This window comes from Hydra viridissima, unplaced genomic scaffold (genome assembly GCF_058129835.1).
Source record: "Hydra viridissima isolate aposymbiotic clone 2 unplaced genomic scaffold, HvirCarnegie_v1 scaffold_1, whole genome shotgun sequence".
In the NCBI taxonomy this organism is placed as follows: domain Eukaryota; kingdom Metazoa; phylum Cnidaria; class Hydrozoa; order Anthoathecata; family Hydridae; genus Hydra; species Hydra viridissima.
This window is the reverse complement of record NW_028324300.1, coordinates 23,513,979-23,536,181: the sequence shown is the minus strand read 5'-3', so window position 1 is coordinate 23,536,181 and position 22,203 is coordinate 23,513,979. Positions and strand designations below refer to the sequence as shown.

The following is a 22,203-nucleotide window of genomic DNA, read 5'->3' as shown; positions in this document are numbered from 1 at the left end:
AAATACTTTAAAGAAAGTATTTCTTCTCACCAATGTCAATGATAGCAACCTTTTTAAACTTATTCAAAGCATGTATACTTACTTTCTGTAGTTCCTAACAACATATATAGTCATTCACTTTTAATAAAATTAAATGACCTTTTGGTGATGTTTTACATATTTTTGACACTATTAACAAATTTTTATTAAATGATATAAAAAAAAAGTTAAAATTTTGGTTTTGTGTTGTGCTGCAATATTCTGAGAAATTAAGTCTTATAAAATAAAGTTTTAATGTATGGATTTAACCAAGTTTAACATAACCGCATTTTGGACTTTTTTGCTGTACATTAATTTTCAAAAGCTAAAAGAATTTGTTTTAAGTTATTGTAATTCAATTTAAGATATTGTTCCTATTGTTCTAGGGGAACTGGAAATTTACTACTTAAAAGAAAATTGTTTTTCAGTTAGTACAATAAGTGGTGCCCAAGAAAGATACAATAAGTGGCTGATTGCATAACACTTATTGAAATAATACCACAGGCCTGCAAAATGAGAGTCATAACTTCCTCTTTGGAATTTGATAGCTGATTCTAGGGTATTTTGGTGCGCTGATTACGAATATGTACTTAGTTTTTCTCTATCACCTCCAGATTTTTCAAAAAAGGCACAGATAGAAAATAGCAAAAAAACAGAAGATTTCACATAAAAAAATATATATTTAAAACAGAACATTATTTTTAACTTAAAAAACTACTAAAATACAATAACAACTTAACACTAGTCTAAATAACATTTAAAATTCATTTGTGGAACCTGGTCCTTTTCTCCTGGAAGCTTCGGTTGTGCGATTTTTGCTTAAATTTCCGGTTTGGATAACCAACAATAGTCCGCCATCATGTTGGTATTCCATCTTCCTTGATACCGGACTTCAAGCTCTTTCAAATCTTGGTGAAATCTTTTGCCTTGTTCTTCGCTAACGGCTCCTAGATTTTCTGGGAAGTAATTAATATGAGAATTTAAGAAATGAAGTTTAATGCTCATATTACAACCCATTACACCCAAATCGGAACTCATTTTGGCCTCTATTTCTTTATAGTTGGAGCTTTTATTGTTCCCCAAAAATTTTGTCACCACTTCCTTAAATGACTGCCATGCTTGCAACTCGATATCATTAAGTTTTTCATCAAACTTTTCATCCGACATTAATTTCCTAATATCAGGGCCGACGAAAATTCCTTCTTTTATCTTAGCTTCTGATAAAGATGGAAAAACTGAATGCAGATATTTGAAGCCTTCCCCCTCTTTATTTAAAGCCTTCACAAATTGCTTCATTATACCCAATTTGATGTGCAATGGTGGCAGTAAAACTTTTTCTCTGGGAACCAAACTCTGTTTAAGTACGTTTTTGAATCCTGGGGTTAGTTCAGTTCTTGGAGTCCATTCCTTTTTGGTTCAATGATGTTGTTTATCCCGGCTATCCCACTCGCAAAGAAAGCACGGGTATTTTGTATAACCACCTTGTTGGCCTAGTAGCATGCTTATGATTTTCAAATCTCCACACAACATCCAACCGTGTTGCTCATAAGCTATATTAGTCAAAAGCTTTTCCAAATTTTCATAACATTCCTTTAAAAGGACAGAATGTGCAACAGGTAACGAGGCATATGTATTCCCATTATGCAGAAGAACTGCTTTCAAACTTCTTTTTGAGGAGTCAATAAACAATCTCCACTCATTAGGATCGTATTCAATGTCGTACATTTTCGTCAAGCCTGGAATATCTTTACAGAACACTAAATCTTCATCTTCAGCGAAGAATGGAAGAAAATCTTTTTCTCTTTGACAGTACCATGAAAATGAAGTACCAGGTGCCAGCATATTTCTTTCTTTTAATCGTGATCCGAGGAGTTCCGCTGCATCTTTGGGAAGATTCAAATCTCTTGTCAAGTCGTTTAAATGTGACTGTGAAAAGAGCTGACAAGCGTCAGAATCTCCATGAAATTCAGGATCAGATTGGTGTACATCCTCTTCCTCTATATCACAGTCAGAATTTTCAATTTGTAGAGCTGGAACCGGGGGCTGCACCATTTTTGAATTGCCAAATATTGCAAGCGTAACTGATGACACGTTTGGATAGTTTATGTCCCTTTTATTTTTTGAATTGTATCCAGTTATGTCACAACAACAAAAGTAGCAATCTTTAACATGGTCATTAGGCTCTCTCCATAGCACAGGCAAAACGATTTTGAAGCTATTTTTCTGTCCTTTTGACCACTTGCGAAGTTCTAATAAACAAGTCGTACAAATTTTATGAGGTGCCCAAGTTTTGTCTTGGTTACTTAAAACGAGTCCAAAATAACTTTTATAAATATTTTTTACAAAGTCTGTAATACTGTTTCGTTGTTTTATCACCATAAATTTCCCGCAAATATAACAGAAACAATTAGGAGAGTTTAAACAACTTCGCGATGCCATTTTAAAGTTTATGTTGCAAGATGCGCACTTCAACTGTTAAATTTATAAATCAGTGCGGGTAAAATCCTTTGGTTTATCTTAATTACACCCTTTTCTAATAATATTCACAACAATTAGTTAATATTACCAAATCATTATGTAATAATGAGCTCATTACTAAATTAAGCCAAAATGACCTGTTTTTGACATGTTTAATGCGAATTACTAATACTTATTATGTAGTCATTAACAAATTACTAATTGGTGTTAATTTCTATGTTCCCTTACACTAATTATATGAAATAAAAATTGAGCTGAAGTAAATTAATAACGTTTTAGACATTTCAAAAGGTAGGCGCTCAAACATTTTAAAGCAAAATCTTAAATATTCCATATCAAAAAATCCTGACGTGATGGATTTTTTTTATTATTTTTCTCGTAATCAGCACATCAGAAACTATAAAAAATGTCACTCAGATTTTAAAGAGGAAAACCATTGCAGGCCTGTGTACTTATTCCAAAGATTATTTGAATCATAAAAAGTAGGAACACCAACATCACAATTTTATCAGCACTAGTAAATTTCGACACATTCATCACAAATGCATCTATATTGCATCTAATTGACATTATAAATTTAGTCAGTTAGGCTATACAGAAAACTATCATAGGATTTGAATAGAATAACTACCTTTTTTAGCATTTTTGCAAACTTTACTTACGCAAGACATCCTTTAAAAAATTGTATCCTTTTTTATATTAATGTTTCTTTATTGCAATCAACTGTTTTTCCCCTACATGTACTGATAATTTACCTATTGATCTTATTTCATTGATAATAATTACAACCAAAGAAATAAAAGTTAAAAGTGAAAATCAAAAAACTTCAGAAAGGTTAAATTACAGAATGTTAAAAATATAGAGTAGCAATGTCAAAAAACACAAAACATAAACAATAAAAAGTAGTGAATCTATTTTCTTTTCCTTTTTGTTAAAAAGATTAAACAGAGTTTAACATTTTTAAAAAAACTTTTCTCTCTAATATATGTATAAATATTTATATATACCTCTCCTCCCCCCTCCCTCCAAACACACTCACATCAAACATAATAACACAATATGCTTAAGCATCTTAACTAACTCTTCTCTGTTAATAGACATTTATGGAAAACTTTTCCAAGAAGAAAACTATGAAATTTATTACTCTGGAAATAAGAAGAGCTGAAATTTAATAGGAAATTTTTCCTGGAAACATAGAAACTCGACCAAATGATTTTGTTTTAGTAAATCATCACACAGATAAAAAGTTGCACTCTACCAATGCTGAGAGAAAATTTTATCACTTACCATTCAATGCCAAACGCAACAAAATATCAAATCTTTTAAGAGCATAAAGAGAGTTTGCAATCACTTCATAAAAGTTCAGTGGATTGATTTCAATAATTCTTTGAAGAAATATTTTCAATTTCAGCTCATTATTGTTATTCTCTTTCTGAATTCCTTCCACCATGTCGTAAAATGCATTTAAACAAACAATATGAGCAAATCTCATCCAGTCAGAGGAAACTTGTTCAACCAAAATCTTTCTAACTCTTTCATCTGCATCTAGATTTAAGGCAAGAAAAAGATTTACATAAATAATATTTATGATGTCCAAAAATATTATTTTGCTAAAAATTAAATTGTTTTGCAATTAGTGGTTCTCTAAGGGAAAAAAAAGGGACAGCACAATCTTCAAAAAAAAAAAATAAATATTTCAAAACCTTATGGTTTATTTTATTCTGAAAATGCTTTCTAAAATTTGCTTTTTTTTAAAACTTTGAAATCCTGAAGCTTTGGTAATAAATTCTAAATAATTATATAAATTCTATATAATTATATACACAAAGTTTTCTAATATTTACAAAGAGGATTAAAGCATATATTTTTATAAGAGAAATTTTTTTTTTTCATTTTCAAAATTAATTTTCTTAAACAGCATAAAATAACAATTAAGAATATCTTTTTGGAAGAATTTAATTTTATTAAATCAGCTGAATCAAATTTAAAATTGTTTCATTAACTTCATTACTTTAGAGTAAAAACAAGAATGACAAATTTTCAGTGTGGCTAGAAAAGTTACTTAACTCAGCATTGAAAAACTTACAATATGCACTAGGCTGTAGTTCAACAACAGCAAGTGTATTAACTTTCAGGAAACAAAACAAGAACAATACACAAGGTTAAGCAAGGGCAAGGCTGCTACTTGCAACTACATTGTACAATGCCACTGCCACCCACAAACAACAGTTGATTTTACCGATGCTATCATACGAGATATTGTTGTTGCCGGACTATCAGATGTTGACATCCGTAAAGATGTACTTGGATGGGTCTCACTTAACACAGCCTCAATCGCAGATATCATTGCTTTTATAGAGGGTAAGGAGATGGCATGAAATGCACTAGGCTGTAGTTCAACAACAGCAAGTGTATTAACTCTCAGGAAACAAAACAAGAACAATACACAAGGTAAAGCAACTCTCCACAGAAATAAATGCCTAACGTAAAGCAACACTCCACAGAAATAAATCATCACATATTTACCCACGATGGATGGGCCGCAGCTCAATCACTGGTTCATCCTACAATTCAGCTGCGTATGACTACTAACAAATCAGACTATGATGCATTTGGTATCCCATTCCCTCCCATTAAACCGAAATATCTACAAGTTAGCCATTCCAGACGATTTTTTTATAATTCAAATAAACATATGTAACTTATATCATTGTATAGAGCTTGACTTGACTTAAAAAATGAGGGGTCATTCGGCCTTTAAAGTTAAGCGGATCTAAAGTTATTGAATTTTTTGTAGTGCAAAAATTGATGATTTTTGACGAAAGGTATAGGGCTTAAGAATGGAAAATTTGCATTGTTATGGCACCGAAAATTTGCATTATGTCACGCAAAATCAAAACAAAAAACGTCATAAAATATGCGAAGGAATATAGATATATATGTATACATAATTTCTAAATACAAATCCTTAGAACCTATTCTTAAAGAAAACATAAATAAATACTTGTTATAAAAAGAGGAAAGAGTAAACTTGCAATTTCCACCTGGACACTTTTAAAAAACACTTTTTTTTCTATAAAAATAAACCTTGAAGTTTTGAAACGCTAAGAACTAAAAATTTATGTATAAAAGTTAAAAAGTGTCCACACTCCATTAGATTCCTCATCCCTTTTTTAATATATACGGAAAGTTTTATAAAAATTGGATGTGTTTTGGTACTAAGGAATCCTAACCATCAAAAGCTTGTTTTAAAAAAACGTTCCCGCTTCTTTCTTAAAAGTGGTCTTAAGATATGGATAAAAATTAAATGAAGCCATATAAACCATAGTACTTTTTATATATGGCTGGAAAGAGGTTGAGTAACACTAATTGATGCAAAAAAACCTCAAGGTGTTTGCTTAAGCATACAAAAAGATTTAAGAGAGTAAAGTTCATGAAAGTTACGTGTTTTTTATCAAACGTCAAATATTTTTCGTTGAGCCGTGGAATCGCTATACAAGTCATCACAGATACCGGTGCACAGTCCTGCTTATGGTCCAGGAAAGGGTTTGAGAGTACAGGTTTTACAGCACAAAATTTAATACCTGTGAAACATAGCATGTCCGCTGCTAACAAAACCCAATTCCGTATTGAAGGTGCAATTTTTGTACGTCTTGAAGGACAACAACCTTATGGCAACAAAGTCGAATGCGCTGTAATGACTTATATCAGTCTAGATGCATGCGGTTTCTACTTATCTAAAGAGACAATGACCCAACTGAGTATCATCTCTAAAGACTTTCCAGAGATTGGTAGTGCCCTCCATGCAGCTATTTACTCAGACCCTCAAACTAAAGTAGCTAAAATATTGAGCGAAAACAGCATAAACCATGCATGCGATTGCCCCAAAAGAAGTCTTCCACCAAGTGCACCCAATAGACTCCCTTTTGATTGCTCTCCAAGAAACAACGATCGGATGAAAACTTGGCTTCTTGAAAGATATGCTGCTTCAACATTCAACAAATGCCCACACCAGACATGGAGGGACCTCCAATTGGTATTCTAATTCAGAAAAATGTCAAATCAGTTGCAGCATTCACTCCAGCCACCATACCAATCCATTGGCAAGATCAAGTCGAGAAAGATTTACTTCGTGATGAATCTCTTGGTGTCATTGAAAAGGTACCCCTAGGAGAACCTACAACATGGTGCCACAAAATGTTCATCACACGAAAATATGACGGCGGGCCTCGTCGCACTGTTGACCTATCCCCATTGAATAAATATTGCCACAGAGAAACCATTTAGTTTCTCTGTGGCAATATTTATTCAATGGGGATAGGTCAACGGTTACAGTTTTCCATGAAATTCTTGGTACTGAAAACCATGCAATGAAATGACCATTCCAACTAGTTGGAATGGTCATTTCATTGCATGGTTTTCAGTACCAAGATATTCATGGAAAACTGTAACCGATGCATGGAATGGTTATCATAGCGTCCCAATACGCATCGGAGATAGACATCTTACCACTTTCATTACACCATTTGGACGCTATAGATACATTCGAGCTCCTCAAGGTTTCGTCTTCAGCGGGGACGGCTACACGACGGCGTTTTGATGAAATCGTAGCAGACAAGAAACAAAGACAAAACAAGAAACAGAGACAAAATGCAAAATATGCTGCTCTAACATACCTCTAGGTAGCATTTCAAAAGCAACAGCTATGCAAAATATCCTTGAGAATATAGTTCTAAAGTGTTCCAAGAACTCATGTAATGAAAAATTTAATGCTGTAAGTACAAACAATAAGAAGAAACATGAACAAGTATGCACAAGTGAAAACATATCATACAATTGTTCAGCATTGTCTTCCTCTTCTCTTTATGCAAATCATTTATGAGCATTTCATAAAATGCTCATAAATGATTTGCATATAGAGATTTTTTTTTTCACTAGGCTATACAGTTTTCAGTGACTCCAAAGACCTTCAAAACATCAACTGAGATTAGTCAGAAAAACATTCGAAGACGTCAAAAGCAACTCCACCAATCGCTAATAGAAAATGCAGGACCAACAAAAAAGGCAAAAATACAACAAGTAGCACTTAATTTTTTTAGATAAAAATGAAAATATTTTACCATGTATATAATGTATAAAGTATTATTTTTGTTAGGTTCTTTTTAATACTTGTTTGTTTGTTTTGTAGAAACAACTGTATGCGAACTAATGAAGTTTTTTAGAAGCTCTTGGCCTAATGAGTCAATAACTCCAAAAATACACATGTTAGAAAATCACATGGGAGTTTTTTTGAGCTCATGGGGAGTGAGCCTTGGATTGTATGGGGAGCAAGGTGGCGAGAGTATACATGCAGAATTCAATAATATTGTGAGAATATACTCAAGCATGTCTGGTACGCAAAAACTAGAATGTATAATGAGAGATCATTTTATAAGAAATAACTTAACTGCAACTTCATTAAAACCGCCGATCATCCCTCAAAGAAAAAAGACCGTATGATAAAATTTAGAGTTATATGTATTATATATATATATATATATATATTTATTTGTTAGAGTCATATATAACAAAATAATTATGCACCACAAAATTATATAGTTTAAATTATTTGTATATTTAATATTTTTGTATAAGGTATTTAAATATGTCGAAATGAGTCGGCCCTATACTAATTATTCTACCAATCGTAGAAAAGTAGCAAAATGTTAATCAACTTTGTAGCTTCAAATCTTTGTGTAAAAAAATGGCTGGTAAAAATACTACGCTATATAATACAGCTCAAATTTTGTTCTTTCGAATGATATATAACACTTTCTTAAAAAAATTGATCATCGTATGTTTTATCAAAGAGTAAGACTGATAGTAAAATTCGCAAAAAAATCTCGGTTAACTTGGCAGGTGAAAAAGCTTCATGTGTGATTTTTTTGGTTTTTATTTCTTATTGTTTATACTTACTAAACTGTAAGTTTATAAAAATAATGTTTGTTAACAAGTTTTATTATATTCGTATCGTGTATATCAAAGATTAAAAATACCCCCAAATGCTCCGTTTTCGAGGTAAGTAAAGTAACCGCTTTAGCTGCGCATTTTAATTTATTCGTAATGCGCTTGTGCATTATAAATATCCATTACGAAACGACCGTGATCAGGTGTGCGCTTGCGTTTGCATTCTTGCAAAGACGTTTATAATCAATTTTTTTCGATTATTATTTAGATCTGCACAAGTATCAGTATAAATATTTTTTCAAATAACATGAGCTACTTTCAAAAATATTTGGAGTCAATAGAATTTGCTGCAAATCCAATTAAACGTTTCAGGGAAAACGACACTTATTTTTTTGTAATTGTCAAGAATTTTCAAATACACATTTCTTTTCTGTTTTTTTTTTTTTTTTTATAAGAAACTAAGCAAAAGAGCTGATGTTTCTTCAGAGTTTCTTAAGTATTAAAAGAGAGAAAAAAATACTTACGATGCAACTTGAAAACATGTTAAAAGATAAGATAAAATCTTTTACTGTCAACTAAAATTATTTAAATTTCATTAATATCATTCAATGTAATGTAGGGGAGAGTGGGGTATTGGCGAACGCGGGGTAAATCCGAACAAGGTCATTACGGCATGTTCGATTAGGAAACTTGACAAATTTTTTTCCCCCTGGCGAGAGTGTGTTCCATGATCAGTTCCAGACGTACAGTAGTGTAGTATAGATGCGCATGTTGTTCACGATAGATCTATTCTAAGTTTTTCTCTTTGTTTCATGTAATTTTTACTTGCGAAACATTTATGTATTGGCTATACTAAGTATATAAAACCTAAACTTTTTTTTATGTAGTTGCAAAGTATCATAATCATGGAGTTTTTTAACACGTATTATATTTAGGGTATATTAATACAACCTATAATTAATACAACGGTATGTTCGGAATTACCCCACGTACGTAGGGTAATTCCGAACACCAATGGTTTTGTTTTTGATCGAATTTTCTATTTTTTTATAAGATGTATGAAAATTGCTTTTGAGTGTTTTTAACTGAATAGTTAGACTAAATGATAAGCAATAAATATCATCAATATATAGTTATAGTTGTCTTTAATTCGCATTCCCGCTTAGCTGTTCGCCAATACCCCACTCTCCCCTAATCCTCAGGTTGTCCCTGAATAGAACACAAATTAGGAAATATTCTTCGAATTCTTAATGAAATAAGTTTCTCATCGAAAAGTAACTTCGTACTAATAGTTTCTTAAGATTACTACTAGTTTCATATACACAAGTTTCCTTTTAAAAAAAAAAGAAAAAACAACCCTCTTGGACTCAGGGGTGTGTGATTTCCATGGAAAACGATTTACAAACACTAAAACCCTCGCCAAAAACATTTGACTTGCACCTGTTTGACAAAAACATTTTTTGCATTCCCCACAAAAACGATCTCATAAAAGTAATGGTTACGCAAGCAATTAGAAGAATATCTCCTGTGCGAGAATCTTTAGGTATTACAAAGAATTTACCTTCTCGTTCTTTTATTACAAGTTCTTAGAATAACATTTATTAATTTATTGTAATATGATTCTATGCTCTAAAACTGTGGCTGAAAATTTCTGATTTTCTCTGTAACAAAAGTTTGTTTTCCAACTATGCCCTCATCAGATGTCACGTGGTATTATTCTAATAAGATAATATATGAAAGGAAGATAAATCGAGCAGGTTCTTAGATTTAGATATAAGATTTCTTCAGTAAACATTCCTAACAAAGGTTATTTGAAGTAAAGAAAAACTTCATTGGAGTTTTTTTCAACATTTTTGGCAGAGATAGAAGAATATAGTGACTCACAAGAAATTTGCTAATTTGATAATTTTACTAATTGTGAAAGGCCTTTGGAATGAAAATCACAACTCTTTTAAAGGGAAATGTTTTTAAATGTATTTGCGTGAATTAAAAATACATTTCGTTTGCGCATATAAATACATAAAATGGTGAGGTCAGTTGGATCATTTGCATTAAGCATCTTATTTGAATTTGAAAAAAATAATTTGATTCTTCGAAAAAAAAATTATATCTTGCCATGTTTAAGAAAAAAAGGAGAAGCAGTCAGTTGAACGAAAAAGTAAGGAGGATGACATAATTTAACATGTTTATTATATTTTCTTCTGCCTATATAAACATTAGGTCAGGATTGGTTCACGAAAAAGAACCTTTGAACCTTAGTTGCTTCCTATATTCTAAATAAAGCCATATTCAGCTTCTTATTTCTCTAAAAAAAGTCCTTATTTACAGAAATAAGTAGCTGAATATAGCTTTAGTTAAAATATAGAAAACAACTCCTGACCTGCAATAGACCATATCATATATTTTGGGTTAATTCAATACTTATTGACGCAACACCAAAAGAATGCTCTTTTGTTACAATCGCTCTAAATTTTTCGATTTAAAATTAAACTGTTCGAGATAACGTTAATTGGAAGCAACAAAGAAACTCAATAGAAATAACAAACACGGAGGAGAGCGCACTCGCCTACACAATTTATCATCGAATGTAACTTAATAAAGGAAGGTGTATTCTATTTAAAGCCGAGAAATTGATTAAGTTTCCTACAAATCTTGAGAAAAAAATGGAAATGGATTGTAATAATAAAATAAAGTAACTAAATAATTATAAAATTTTTTTTTTAAATACTTTTACGTACCTTCGATAGGATTCTCAATTTCTTTAAATATCTTTTCCATATTTTCTTCCTTATTTTCATATAGCTGATAATATTTCTTGCTTGAAATGATGATAGCTAATTTGAAAGAATCAGGAGGCAGGTAATTTTTAACTTGAACAGATATGAGTATGTTCTTGCACTGATCTGCGTGCTTTTGAAGCTACATAAAATGTGAAAAGCCTAATGCGTTGAAAACGTTGTTACCAACTCCATGAACTTTGATTGGTTAATCAAAGCCCACAATGCAGTTTTAAAAATTTACAACTAAAAAAAAAACAAATCAGAAATAACGCCCTAGTCATTTTATCAACTCGCAAAACATGTTTCATTATCGTAATCCTCTCTAAATTTTATTATGTTTTGAACTTTTGTGTTAATTCAAACTAAATTTGATTGGTCAAAATCTATATTTTCATAAAGAGGATTGTAAAAATTTGGTACAAACTATTTGACATATTAGTTTGACTTTAAGATTTTTAAATGCGCATCCCAAATTTTAATGTGTTTAATCTAAATTCAGGTTCTTTCTCTTTCATCTATTTTGAGAGTATTATACGTCAATTTTGTAGAATTTCGAGGTGTTTTTTTACTAATGAAGTCAAGATGTAACAATTAAGCAAGTCTTACTGACCGCAAAAACTGATAACAATATTGCACTACTAATGTCCGGCTCTAAACTATGTGCAAGCACTTCAACTTAAGCCGCAGACGTTGTTTACAGATTTCTCTATATTGGTCTTTTGCATTTATATGGAACTACGCATCAAAAATTTGAAACTTATATGCCACAAACCCAGCACATGAGTTTCAAACTTTTTTAGTTTGATTTTAAGTTTTTTAAATGCGCATTCCAAACTTTTTTTTTTTTTGATAGAGCCGTCGGACCGCAAACTTTTAAAATTTACGATGTATGTTTAATTTACTATGTATAATACTCTCACAATAGAACGAAAAGTAAGTTTAACTTTACAAAGCAACAAGCAAAATAATTAACAATCTTTTTTTTCAGTTCAACATTCAAGTGCTTCAGAGGGAAAAAGGAATCGGTCATCCAATTTAAAAGTTCTCTTGAATTAAGTATTCCCTTCTGAATATTCAAAGTTCTTGTTTTAAAATACTCTGAAGTTTTTGTTTATTATAAAACGTACAATCTAAGATATTAGTATTAGCAAGATATTATAAGCATTAACGAACTTAGAAATTTGATCATAATAGGATATGATGCGATTATAAAGTTTTAAAGATAAAACTGATTAAATTTTTTTTATTTTTTTTCTTTTCGTTTGTTTTTTTTTCTTTCATCTATTAGTTGGTACGAAGAGGTAAGAAGCTGCACAAAAATGATGTTCCCTCTCGTTATTGCAACAGTTTTCCGTGTCCTCTCTCATTTAAAATGAAATTCCCATTCTATTTCATTTCTATTCCCATGTTCTTGTAATAAAACATGATTTTGAAAAATTTTTTTCTACTGCAATGCATACGACTTAATAGTAAATAACTTTCCTAAAACTCATTTACAGTTTAAATTTGTGAAGCAATAAAATATTGCTTTCCCGTTTCTTTCATAATGATTTCAATTCCTGTTCCTATTTTTAAATTTCAAGTTAATTAGATCCCATTCCCACCTTCATGGAATGAATTGGATATCCACGGCTCTCAATTTCACAAGAACTTCTAACGGTTAAAAAGTTTTCATTTTGTCAACGTGCAATTTTTGTGAACTTATACCCACTACACGTTTTATACAAATATGTTTCAAATATATAAATGATGCAAATTTGAAACAAAATAATTTGTTTTGGTGAACTCTCACCTTAAAAAAATCTGGTAACAAAAGTCGTATTGGTCATAAAAGAAATTTAGAAAAAAAAAAAAAAAACTACACATAAACCACTAAAATTGCAACAAAATTTGCAACAAAAGGTCTGGGTCCAAGTATATCCCCATAACCGTGACTAATGGAAAACTAAAATTTGAAACATGTTTTTAGCATTGAACTCGAATTTTTCCCCAAAACTCATCATTTTAGAAAAGGGTGGAGGTTAAAAAGAACTTTTGTTCTTCTTTTTTGTAAAGAAATCGCTTTTTTTGTGCAATCAGCAAAATATGATACAAGATAATTTTTTTGAAATTTTTTAAATAAGGCTTTAGTTTTTAGTTTTTTAGTTTGGTACTTCAAATTTAATAAGATTAAATAAAATCCATTATAAAAGATATAGATATTCAAACGCATAAGTTGAATTTTGTTTATTTTTTTTTTTTTTTTTTTTGCAAAAATAGAAGAAATTTTTAAAAAAATGTGATTTTTCTAATTTAAAATTTTTAGATTGAATTTATATGGAAAAAATTAATTTCTTTTTTTTTGTTTTTTTTTTTTTTTCTTTTCAAAAGATTATTTGAAGTTCGATCAATGATGAAGAAGAGAGATGAAAAAATACAGATTTTAGAGCTTCAGTTCATCCACTCTCAGAGGACTAAAATTGGCAGTTTTGGAACTTTCCATATTGGTGATGCAGATAGGAAAGAATCCAAAATAATTAAAATAAAACAACAAAAACAAAGAAAAATGAAAACAAATAAAGAAGAAAAGGTAAATATTTAAGTAGAAAGGTAAAAATATTTTTTAGTATGTATATACTAAACTGCCATAACTAAAGTTAAACTACCATCCTCAAATATAAGCAATAAGGAAGCAATTGTAGTTACACAGAAATAGTCAAAACCTATTACAAGGTAAGTTTGAATTATAAAAAAAAAAAAAAATTTATTTTTTATTCTTAATGTATGTAGCTATTTCTAGGAGGACTGTTCTACTTCAGCTAGAAACAGTTTTACAACCTATGTACAAGTAAAAACACTTTTTTTCCATAATGACATTCATAGGAATAAAAAATTGATCATTTGGAGGTGTTTATAAAATCTTTAAATTTTATCCGAGCCTGATTTTTGCGTTTTAACAGGTGGATTTTGAACTTTTTGTGTTCGGATGGTTAACTTCCCAAGATGGTGCAAATTCAAAACTTTTGCATGTTCATGATGATGTCAAATGAGGATGGTTTACAAAAAATTACGGCGATTGGAACTTGGGGAAAAAAAATACCCCAATAACTTTACCCTCTTGACCCCCGTCGAAGATAATACAATTATGGAAAAAAAAACTACATTATTCTATAGTTTTATATAATCTTTTAGAGTGATGAAGAATAGTTAATCATTGTTTAATTCGCCCACATCAGAACAAGCCAAATCACCACTTAGAAAACAAAAAATCCATCCTATTTAGCTATGAAAAAACATTTTAAAAACTTATGTATATAATTAATAAACAATTAAAGAACTTATTTTACTCCATTATAAATATAACTACAATTTATTTCGTTCAATATTTTATGGAGTAAAATATTGAACAAAAAATTGCTATTTTAATTTTAAAATAAATGTATTTATTTTTATGGCTGATAACATGTCTATATTTTTGGAGCTTTTTTTTTTTTTGCAATTTAAAAGTTTAAACCAACAGCTATCATTGGAGATATGCAACCAGATGATTTAATTTCAAACAGAAGATGAGTCTTAATATCAAGGTTCATTTTTTTAATTATTATTTATATAATTATAAATAAGTTACATTCAAGTTACATTGAATGTAACTTAATGATAAAAGGTGACATTAAATTTTAGAAGTTTTTTAAGTTGCCTTGCTATTTAGTTTTTATTAGCTTTAACATTAACACGGAGCTTGAAAAGACATAAAGTTTAATGGTTTAACATAGTCTCGTTCAGAGAGTTCTCCTATTAAAGAACTTTATAATGGAGTAAAATATTTCTTATATAATTCGTTTATAGCCCTTGGAGTAAAGAACTGATATTTTTGGTATCAATCATCCATTAACATTTGAAGCAAAAAATAATATAGCTAACTGTTTGAGTGGAATGGGAAACTGATATAAAGCTGTAAAAATTTATTATCTTATGGAAATTGATATTGAAATATTGAAATTGAAATTGATATGGAATGATACTGCAAACCCATAAAACCTTTTATAAAAAAAATTTTTAAATGTTTTTTCCATAAATTACTTTTAGTAACTTATTGAAAAAATATTTTCGAATTTTTCAAAGGCTATAAAATTTTTTGATAAATAATTTTGTATTCAAGTATCTTAAAAAAAAACTTAAAAAATCATTGAAGTTTTGAAAAAACGATGATTGTGATTAGTCGGAATAGTTACGCATGTTTTTCACAAAAATGTATTTAATTATGCATTTTTATATTAGAATTGCATTAGTGAAATTTGTTTATTTCTTTGAAATTGCTTTATTTTTATAAATTTTTTTCCATACTTGTGGGTCATTTTTTAATTTTTTTTTTTTTTTAATGAAAAAGCGAGCTTTTCTTTGAATAAATTAAAAATCTCTTTTTTTTTTTGTATTAAAAAATTAAGCATGGTTGCTGTATTCTTTGACCTGAAGTAGAGCAGATGAAGAAGATAAATTAATTTGAATATAAATAAATTTTTCTTAATGAGATTTTGATTTTCTTAATGGGGGATGGAATTGTTTGTAAAATTTTGCGCGATTGTATTTTCAATAAAACTTGAACTTGTTTCTTCCATCACTAGTTATCATTTTTTTTGAATAAATCATACTATAAAGGTGCACAATGTATCTATTGTAACTTAATGATAAAAGGTTTCGTTTTTCGATTTCTTTCATACCACTCGAGTGGTATGAAAAAAATTACCAAGAGTGCACTCTTGGTAATTTTTGAACGTAATTATAATTGGGTAGATAAGAACCAAAGTTTGATTTGACTTTAAATGAAATGTCAAATTCAAATTCAAAGTTTTTGTTTGTTTGTTTGTTTGTTCAAGTTGTGAAATTATTTTATTTATTTTGAACATCTTAACAATTATTAACTTCTTCATCTACTTGTAAAGGAATGTTTTCTAAATTTAATTCCTCTTCATAAAAAAATGTACAAACCATCAAAGTAGTAGTTGTATATTCTTTTTATAGCTTCACGATGGAGTTTTTTAAATTTAGTTTATTGGAGTTTTGAAAAGATCAATTGCTACAACTTTACTTTACAATTGAAAGTTTAGTTTTAATCTTTAGAGAGTTATTTTCAATTAAAATATTAATGTTGGTCTGCTTTATGAACTGAGATGATGTATAATATTGGTCTGCTTTATGAACTGAGAGGACGTAAAGAAAGTTGACAGCCTGTTTTTCATTTTTAGATTATTAAAATTTAGAATTTTTTTTCTATAGCTGGATTTTAAAATTTGACAGTTTTTTACGTAAAGTATCTATTGTTCCTTTGAAATAACAGGCGATGACCATTGCAAAAATTTTTCAATAGAAAAAAAAATGTAAGAAAATTTAAAATTTTTCTCTAAAAATCGTTTGTTGCAAAATTTGACATTAAAATAAAAAACTTTTTTGCAAAGTAAATAGTCTCAAGCTGTTTACATAATTTAAATGAATTCACTTATTACTTTTGTGGTTCAAAAATTGCTATCAGTTCATAAATCAATATTTTAGGAGCCATGTTCCCTTGGGAGAGCGCATTTACTGGTTTTGAAGTGTATATTAAAGCCTAATTGTATAATATAAGCTTCACAAATTTAAATTTGATAATTTTTTAAATATTATTCTTTTACGAAAACGATCACAATCACTTCAAAAGATGAAACGAGAGGCAAAAAGAGAGGCACCTAAAAAAAAAAAATCGTATGCTGGTTTAAAACTGGCAGAAACTGATTTAAGGTGGCATAATATAATAGTTCTTTTTATTCTGCGCACGCATCTTTTTATTCTGCGCACGCATCTTTTTAGCACTGTTTTTAGAGTCTTAAGGCAACATTTCTGATAAGGTTCTGCTGACTTATTTTTAGAAGGGATTGAAATATTTAAAATTATTTTAAAAAAATAATTTTATTGCTTATAGTTTATTTTCAACGTCTTCGTAATTTAGATTATTTTGTAAGGATTATTTGTAATATTTTTTTGTTTTTTATACACTTTAGGTTTTTTATACATCTAATAATTGCAAAAGATGTAAAGATTGAGCTGGAAAGCAAATTAAGTGTATTTTTCTTTATCTTGACAAATCTAAAGCTAAGAAACAAATCTAATGTTATGTTAATGACTCATTTAACCCAAGAATAACAGATTTCCATTTTTAAAATTTTTCACATTTACTTTTACTTCTGTGAAAAACAAAATGTTGTAGAATACTACAAAAACTGGAAAACTAGAATTGAGATTTTATTCTATACAAAAATTAAGCTTTTTTTTTTTCTCTCAAAACTTTACTATTCTCAAAATAAAAACCCAAAGTAAAAAGTAAAAAGTATTTTTGGAATTCCTTTGAGAAATTATCTGTTAAAAAAAAAAATAAAAGATACAGAAAATAAATGAAGCTATGAGTTTTTAATTCATCCATTTACAGCAAACTGTAACAATTTTATTGAAAACAAAATGTCAAAAATCTAAAGAAACGCGTCCCACATTCAGTCTGTCCAAGTTAGCATTTGAAATTCAAAGGATACTTGGTTAAAGCTTCACCTCTGCTTTTTATTGTTGAATAGTAAATTAACTGGCCGAGGGGGTCGAAAGAGGGAGGACGAGGAGGAGAAGGAGAATGAGAATGAGAAGAAGAAGGAGGAGGAGGGGGAAGAAAAAGTCTTGAAGGGTTATTATATATAGTCTAGATTATATTATGTATAGTCTTATTATATTACATACAGTCTAGAGGGGTTATTGGTTTGAATGAGGAGGTGAAAACAGTATTTTAATGCTAAAAAACAAAAAGTGCGGTAGCTGAAACAACGTTTTTCTTAGAAGAGTCAACAGTGACTATTTAAAGTTTCTTTTCCTGAAAAAAAAAGAAATGTCACTAAAAGTAAATAAAAAGTGTGATACGTCTTTTGCCCATTCTTCGCGTCTTTTTAGTGCAAAACTAACTTAACTTTTGTTTATTTGTTAAATAATGATTAACTAATTCCAGGTAAGTTATATTTATATAAGGTTTTTTGACAAAATCATTTAATTTAGGCCTATTAATGAGAAATATGGGAAAAAAAACTACTAATTAACTATCAACTAACAAGGTATAAGAAGGAACCAAAATAATAGAGAAATCGACAGGTTAATTGAAGTCTCTGAGAAATGCGTTCGGACAACGAAGCAAAACTTTCTTCACACTGGTAGTGCCAGCGAGAAAACGAGGCCAGGTAGACCCTTGTCAACCACCAGAAAGCACGATAGTGCCCTTTTTAGAGCTGTCAGACCTAATCCAAGAGTTAGTTACAACGAATTGAACATAGAATTCAATACAACGCGAAATACATCTATTTCTAAAAGCACAGTCCGTCGAATACTTATCAAACACAAGATTGGAGTCTACTCTGCTTTGAAGAAACCGCTCTTGCGTCCATATAATAAACAAAGGAGACTAAAATGGTGTTGTGAAAGAAGGTATTGGACAATAGAACAATGGAAAAACATTACGTGGAGTAATGAGAGTAACTTTGAGCTGATCAATCGCAAATCTAACATAACAGTCAAAAGAATGGCTCACGAAAAGTATTACGCCAGGTACATTAGACCGACTGTACAAAGTGGAGGAGGCTCGATAGGAATCTGCTCATGCTTCAATTACAAAGGTGTTGGTATGTGCCAAACATACACCGGAAGAATCAACTCCAGAATATACGTAGAATAACTGGAAAACAACCTAATTCCATCAAGTGACCTGCTTATGCTCAATGATAAACCGTGGAAACTTCAACAAGATGGCGCTACTGCACATACTACATACTATACAAAGAAGTGGTTCAACGATAATAATATCAAGACAACACCGTGGCCTCCATACTCACCTGATTTGAACCCAATTGAAAACATTTGGGCTTGGATTGACCGTGAATTGGCAAAGGTTCAAATTTCCACATTGGCAAGTTGAAGGACATCCTAAAGGAGACCTGGTATAGGGTCCCAGAAGCGATGTGCAAAAATCTTGTTAAATCTATGCCTAGAAGAGTTCTTAGTTGTATTAAAGCAAAAGGCGGATACACAAAATAGTGATTGGTTCATAAATTACGCCTCCTAATGTATCGTGCGTCTAAATTTATGAACAATTTTTTTTGTCTTATTTTTTTAATACCATGTAGTTGTACCTGAGTATTACTTAATGTTTGTATTTTTTTTGTAAATTTTTTTTTAATTTTGTATTCTGTATGTATTTATCTAATAAATAGAAAAAAAACTAAACCGAAATCTTTTTTCGTTATTGTTTTATCGTTAAAAAACTAAAAATTTCTATTTTCAATTATGAGTGCGTCTAAATTTATGAAAACCACTGTATAAGCTATTGCTGCAGTCTTAAAGATACACAATTTAACCATGATCAAATCCTTTGGTAATTGACAGAATGACAGAACCTAGAACACAAACTTTAATGTGTTCATCTTTTTGAATAATCTAATAATTAATTAATCTAAATGAAATTAAAAAAATGATTCAACAAAATATCATTCAAATTGAATTAAGAACTAACTGTACACAAGAACTACAGATTTTATCACTCATTTGTAAATTTATTTGCATTATGATGTATAAACAACAACATTTCTCCGCGTTGAGGTAACAGCCTTGATCGCTTTTTCTCATAAATATTTCCATATTCAGAAAACAATCTCTCTGAAAATACAGAAGATGCTGGTGGTGCTAATAATTTAAGGGCTAAATCTTTTAGCAGTGGAAACTTTTCTTCATATTTCCAATAATTTAAAGCATCATTGTTTTTATCTATAATAGATTGATTAAAGAAAACATCAACTTCTTGAGCAACTTGTACAAGAGAGACTTGATCTGAATTTATATGACCATCATTTTCTGAAAAATAATTACAAATGAAATTACAAAATAGGAATTTTGTAAGTATATTTTATGAAATAAGATAAAATTGGCAAAGCAATTTTCATAACTTTTAGAAGTATTAAATAAATATAACACTAACATCTGTTGTCAATAATATACAGTAATATGTTATAATAAAACAATAATTAAATGAATTTTGATAATAATAATAAGAAAAATTGATATTCTTATTTAGTTTTTGATAATAATAATAAAAATTGATATTCTTATTTAGTTTTTAAGTACTATTTAACGACAAGTTTGTTGTAAAATTTCTTACAAACAGAAAAAAGTTCTTACCTCCATTTCCTTCATATTTCGCAAGTTCTAAAAAGCAAGAATCAAAGTCATTTTCTGTCAAATCAACTTTCTTTTTTTTGGCGCTTGGTGTCAAATTATTGGAACATGTAGCAATATTAATAACTTCTGGTGAAAGTTCATTTTTATTTCGTTGATTTTTCACTACAGCCTCTAATAGCATTGATCTTGCTTGCTCTCTTTTATCAATAGGAAGAAATTTGAGCTTGTAGCGAGGATCAATAATGGTGGATAAAACATATCTCTCATCATTTGTAATATCTAGATTATCTTGAGAAAAGAATCTCTTATTTAAAGATGCTAAAAGATGTTTTGTTATTTGAACTGTATCATCTTTTTGATCAACTTTTGATAAAAATCTTTGTAAAGTACATATATTTGGAACAACCGTTGACAAACTACAAACATCAGAACTCATAAACTTAGTAAGTTCATAAAAAGGTTTCAAAATATGCAATAGACTTTCAATGAATTTCCAATCATTTGATGTGAATGTTGGCAGCTCATTATGATCAGCTAAATATATTTGAACTGCTCTTTTAAGTTTCTGAAGTCGTTCTAAAAGTAGAGGTGGTTCATTTTGTTGTTGTTGTAATAACTTAAATTCTGTGCATGCCTTTGATGAATGATTAAAATGGCCTGCTATCCTACGTGCTTTAGCTAACAAATCTATTACTAATCTTTGGGATAAAACTGCATCCTTAATCACAAGCTGTAATAAATGAATTGTGCAATGAACTGATGTTATTTGAGCAAGTTTACTTCCTAGAGACATGTTTGCAGCACCATCTTTAACTAAAAGATGTCTTCTTTTTGAATTAATTTCCCAGCTTTCTAACATATTGATGAATGTCCCAGCTATATTTATTCCTGTGTGAGATTCTGGAAAATGTGAAGCATAGAGTACAGCATGTTTGCGTTCAAAAGTATTTTTTATCCAGTGTCCTGATAAAGAAATAAATGTTTCATTAGATGAGGAACAAGTCCAAATATCAGAAGTGAAACTTATGGACTGTGCTTTTGTAATTTCATTAAAAACTTTCTTCTTTATATCATCATACAATTGAGGAAGAGCATTCTCTGAAAAAAAATGTCTGCTTGGGATTAAATACCTAGGCTGTAAATGAGCCATTAAACCAATAAATCCATCATCTTCAGTAATACTGAATGGTTGGTTATCTAAAGCAATCATCATGGCTATTTTTTTATGTATTTGCTTTGACTTTTCATTATTAATATCCCATATCTTTTTTGATGAAATACTATCTTCAATAGACATTTGTTTTTTCATTTCACACATTTTCTTTAAAATTAGCATGCTACCTTTTGAACGTTCTTGTGGAACTGAAGATGCTGAAGGTTCAATATTATTTTCTCTTTCCTCTTCATACAGTTTTAAATGAAACTTTTTGGCGTGATTGTGAAGTGGAGTTGTAGAAAACGATTTTTGACCAGAATTATTAGATCCCCTGCTTATCTGCTTTCCACATGGAATGTAAATTGCTATCGATTCAGAAGGATCATTTATTTTAAAAAGCTTCCAAACAAAACTTGTCATTGTAGAATCTTTACTGTTATGATATTTTGGAATAATTGGCTTAAAAAAATACCTGTTAAAGGTTTTGTAAATAAAAATTATCCGGCCGGATATCCGGCCGGATAATTTTAAGATATCCGGTTATCCGGTATCCGGCCGGATATTTAAAACAAGCTATCCGGGACACCCCTAGCACAGGTGAGATATGCATTAGGATTT

At 29.9% G+C, this 22,203-nt stretch overlaps 2 protein-coding genes and 1 pseudogene across 5 annotated transcripts in view; 1 reads left to right on the top strand and 2 right to left on the bottom strand.

The window, feature by feature from the left end:
* The window catches only part of LOC145184141 (uncharacterized), a 48,405-nt gene extending 36,936 nt beyond the window's left edge, over positions 1 to 11,469 (bottom strand). The window contains exons 1-2 of one of the 4 annotated variants that reach the window (XM_090076540.1): positions 11,181 to 11,469; positions 3,784 to 4,041 (exon numbers count right to left, since the gene is read on the bottom strand). In XM_090076540.1, the coding sequence (XP_089932666.1) occupies positions 3,784 to 4,041; positions 11,181 to 11,220 (298 nt within the window). In that variant the 5' untranslated portion in view covers positions 11,221 to 11,469. Of the gene's footprint in view, positions 1 to 3,783; positions 4,042 to 4,582; positions 6,735 to 11,180 lie in introns of those variants that run through there. The other 3 variants (XM_090076538.1, XM_090076541.1, XM_090076539.1) reach the window with 3 other exon arrangements.
* Positions 11,270 to 22,203, top strand: part of LOC149893981 (uncharacterized) — a 152,750-nt pseudogene continuing 141,816 nt past the window's right edge.
* LOC149893987 (zinc finger BED domain-containing protein 4-like) lies at positions 19,787 to 22,170 on the bottom strand. The gene is made up of 2 exons (XM_090076567.1): positions 20,430 to 22,170; positions 19,787 to 20,105 (listed from the first exon to the last, which is right to left on the bottom strand). Exons 1-2 carry the CDS (start codon positions 22,003 to 22,005, stop codon positions 19,792 to 19,794), a joined length of 1,890 nt encoding a protein of 629 aa, XP_089932693.1. The 5' UTR covers positions 22,006 to 22,170; the 3' UTR covers positions 19,787 to 19,791.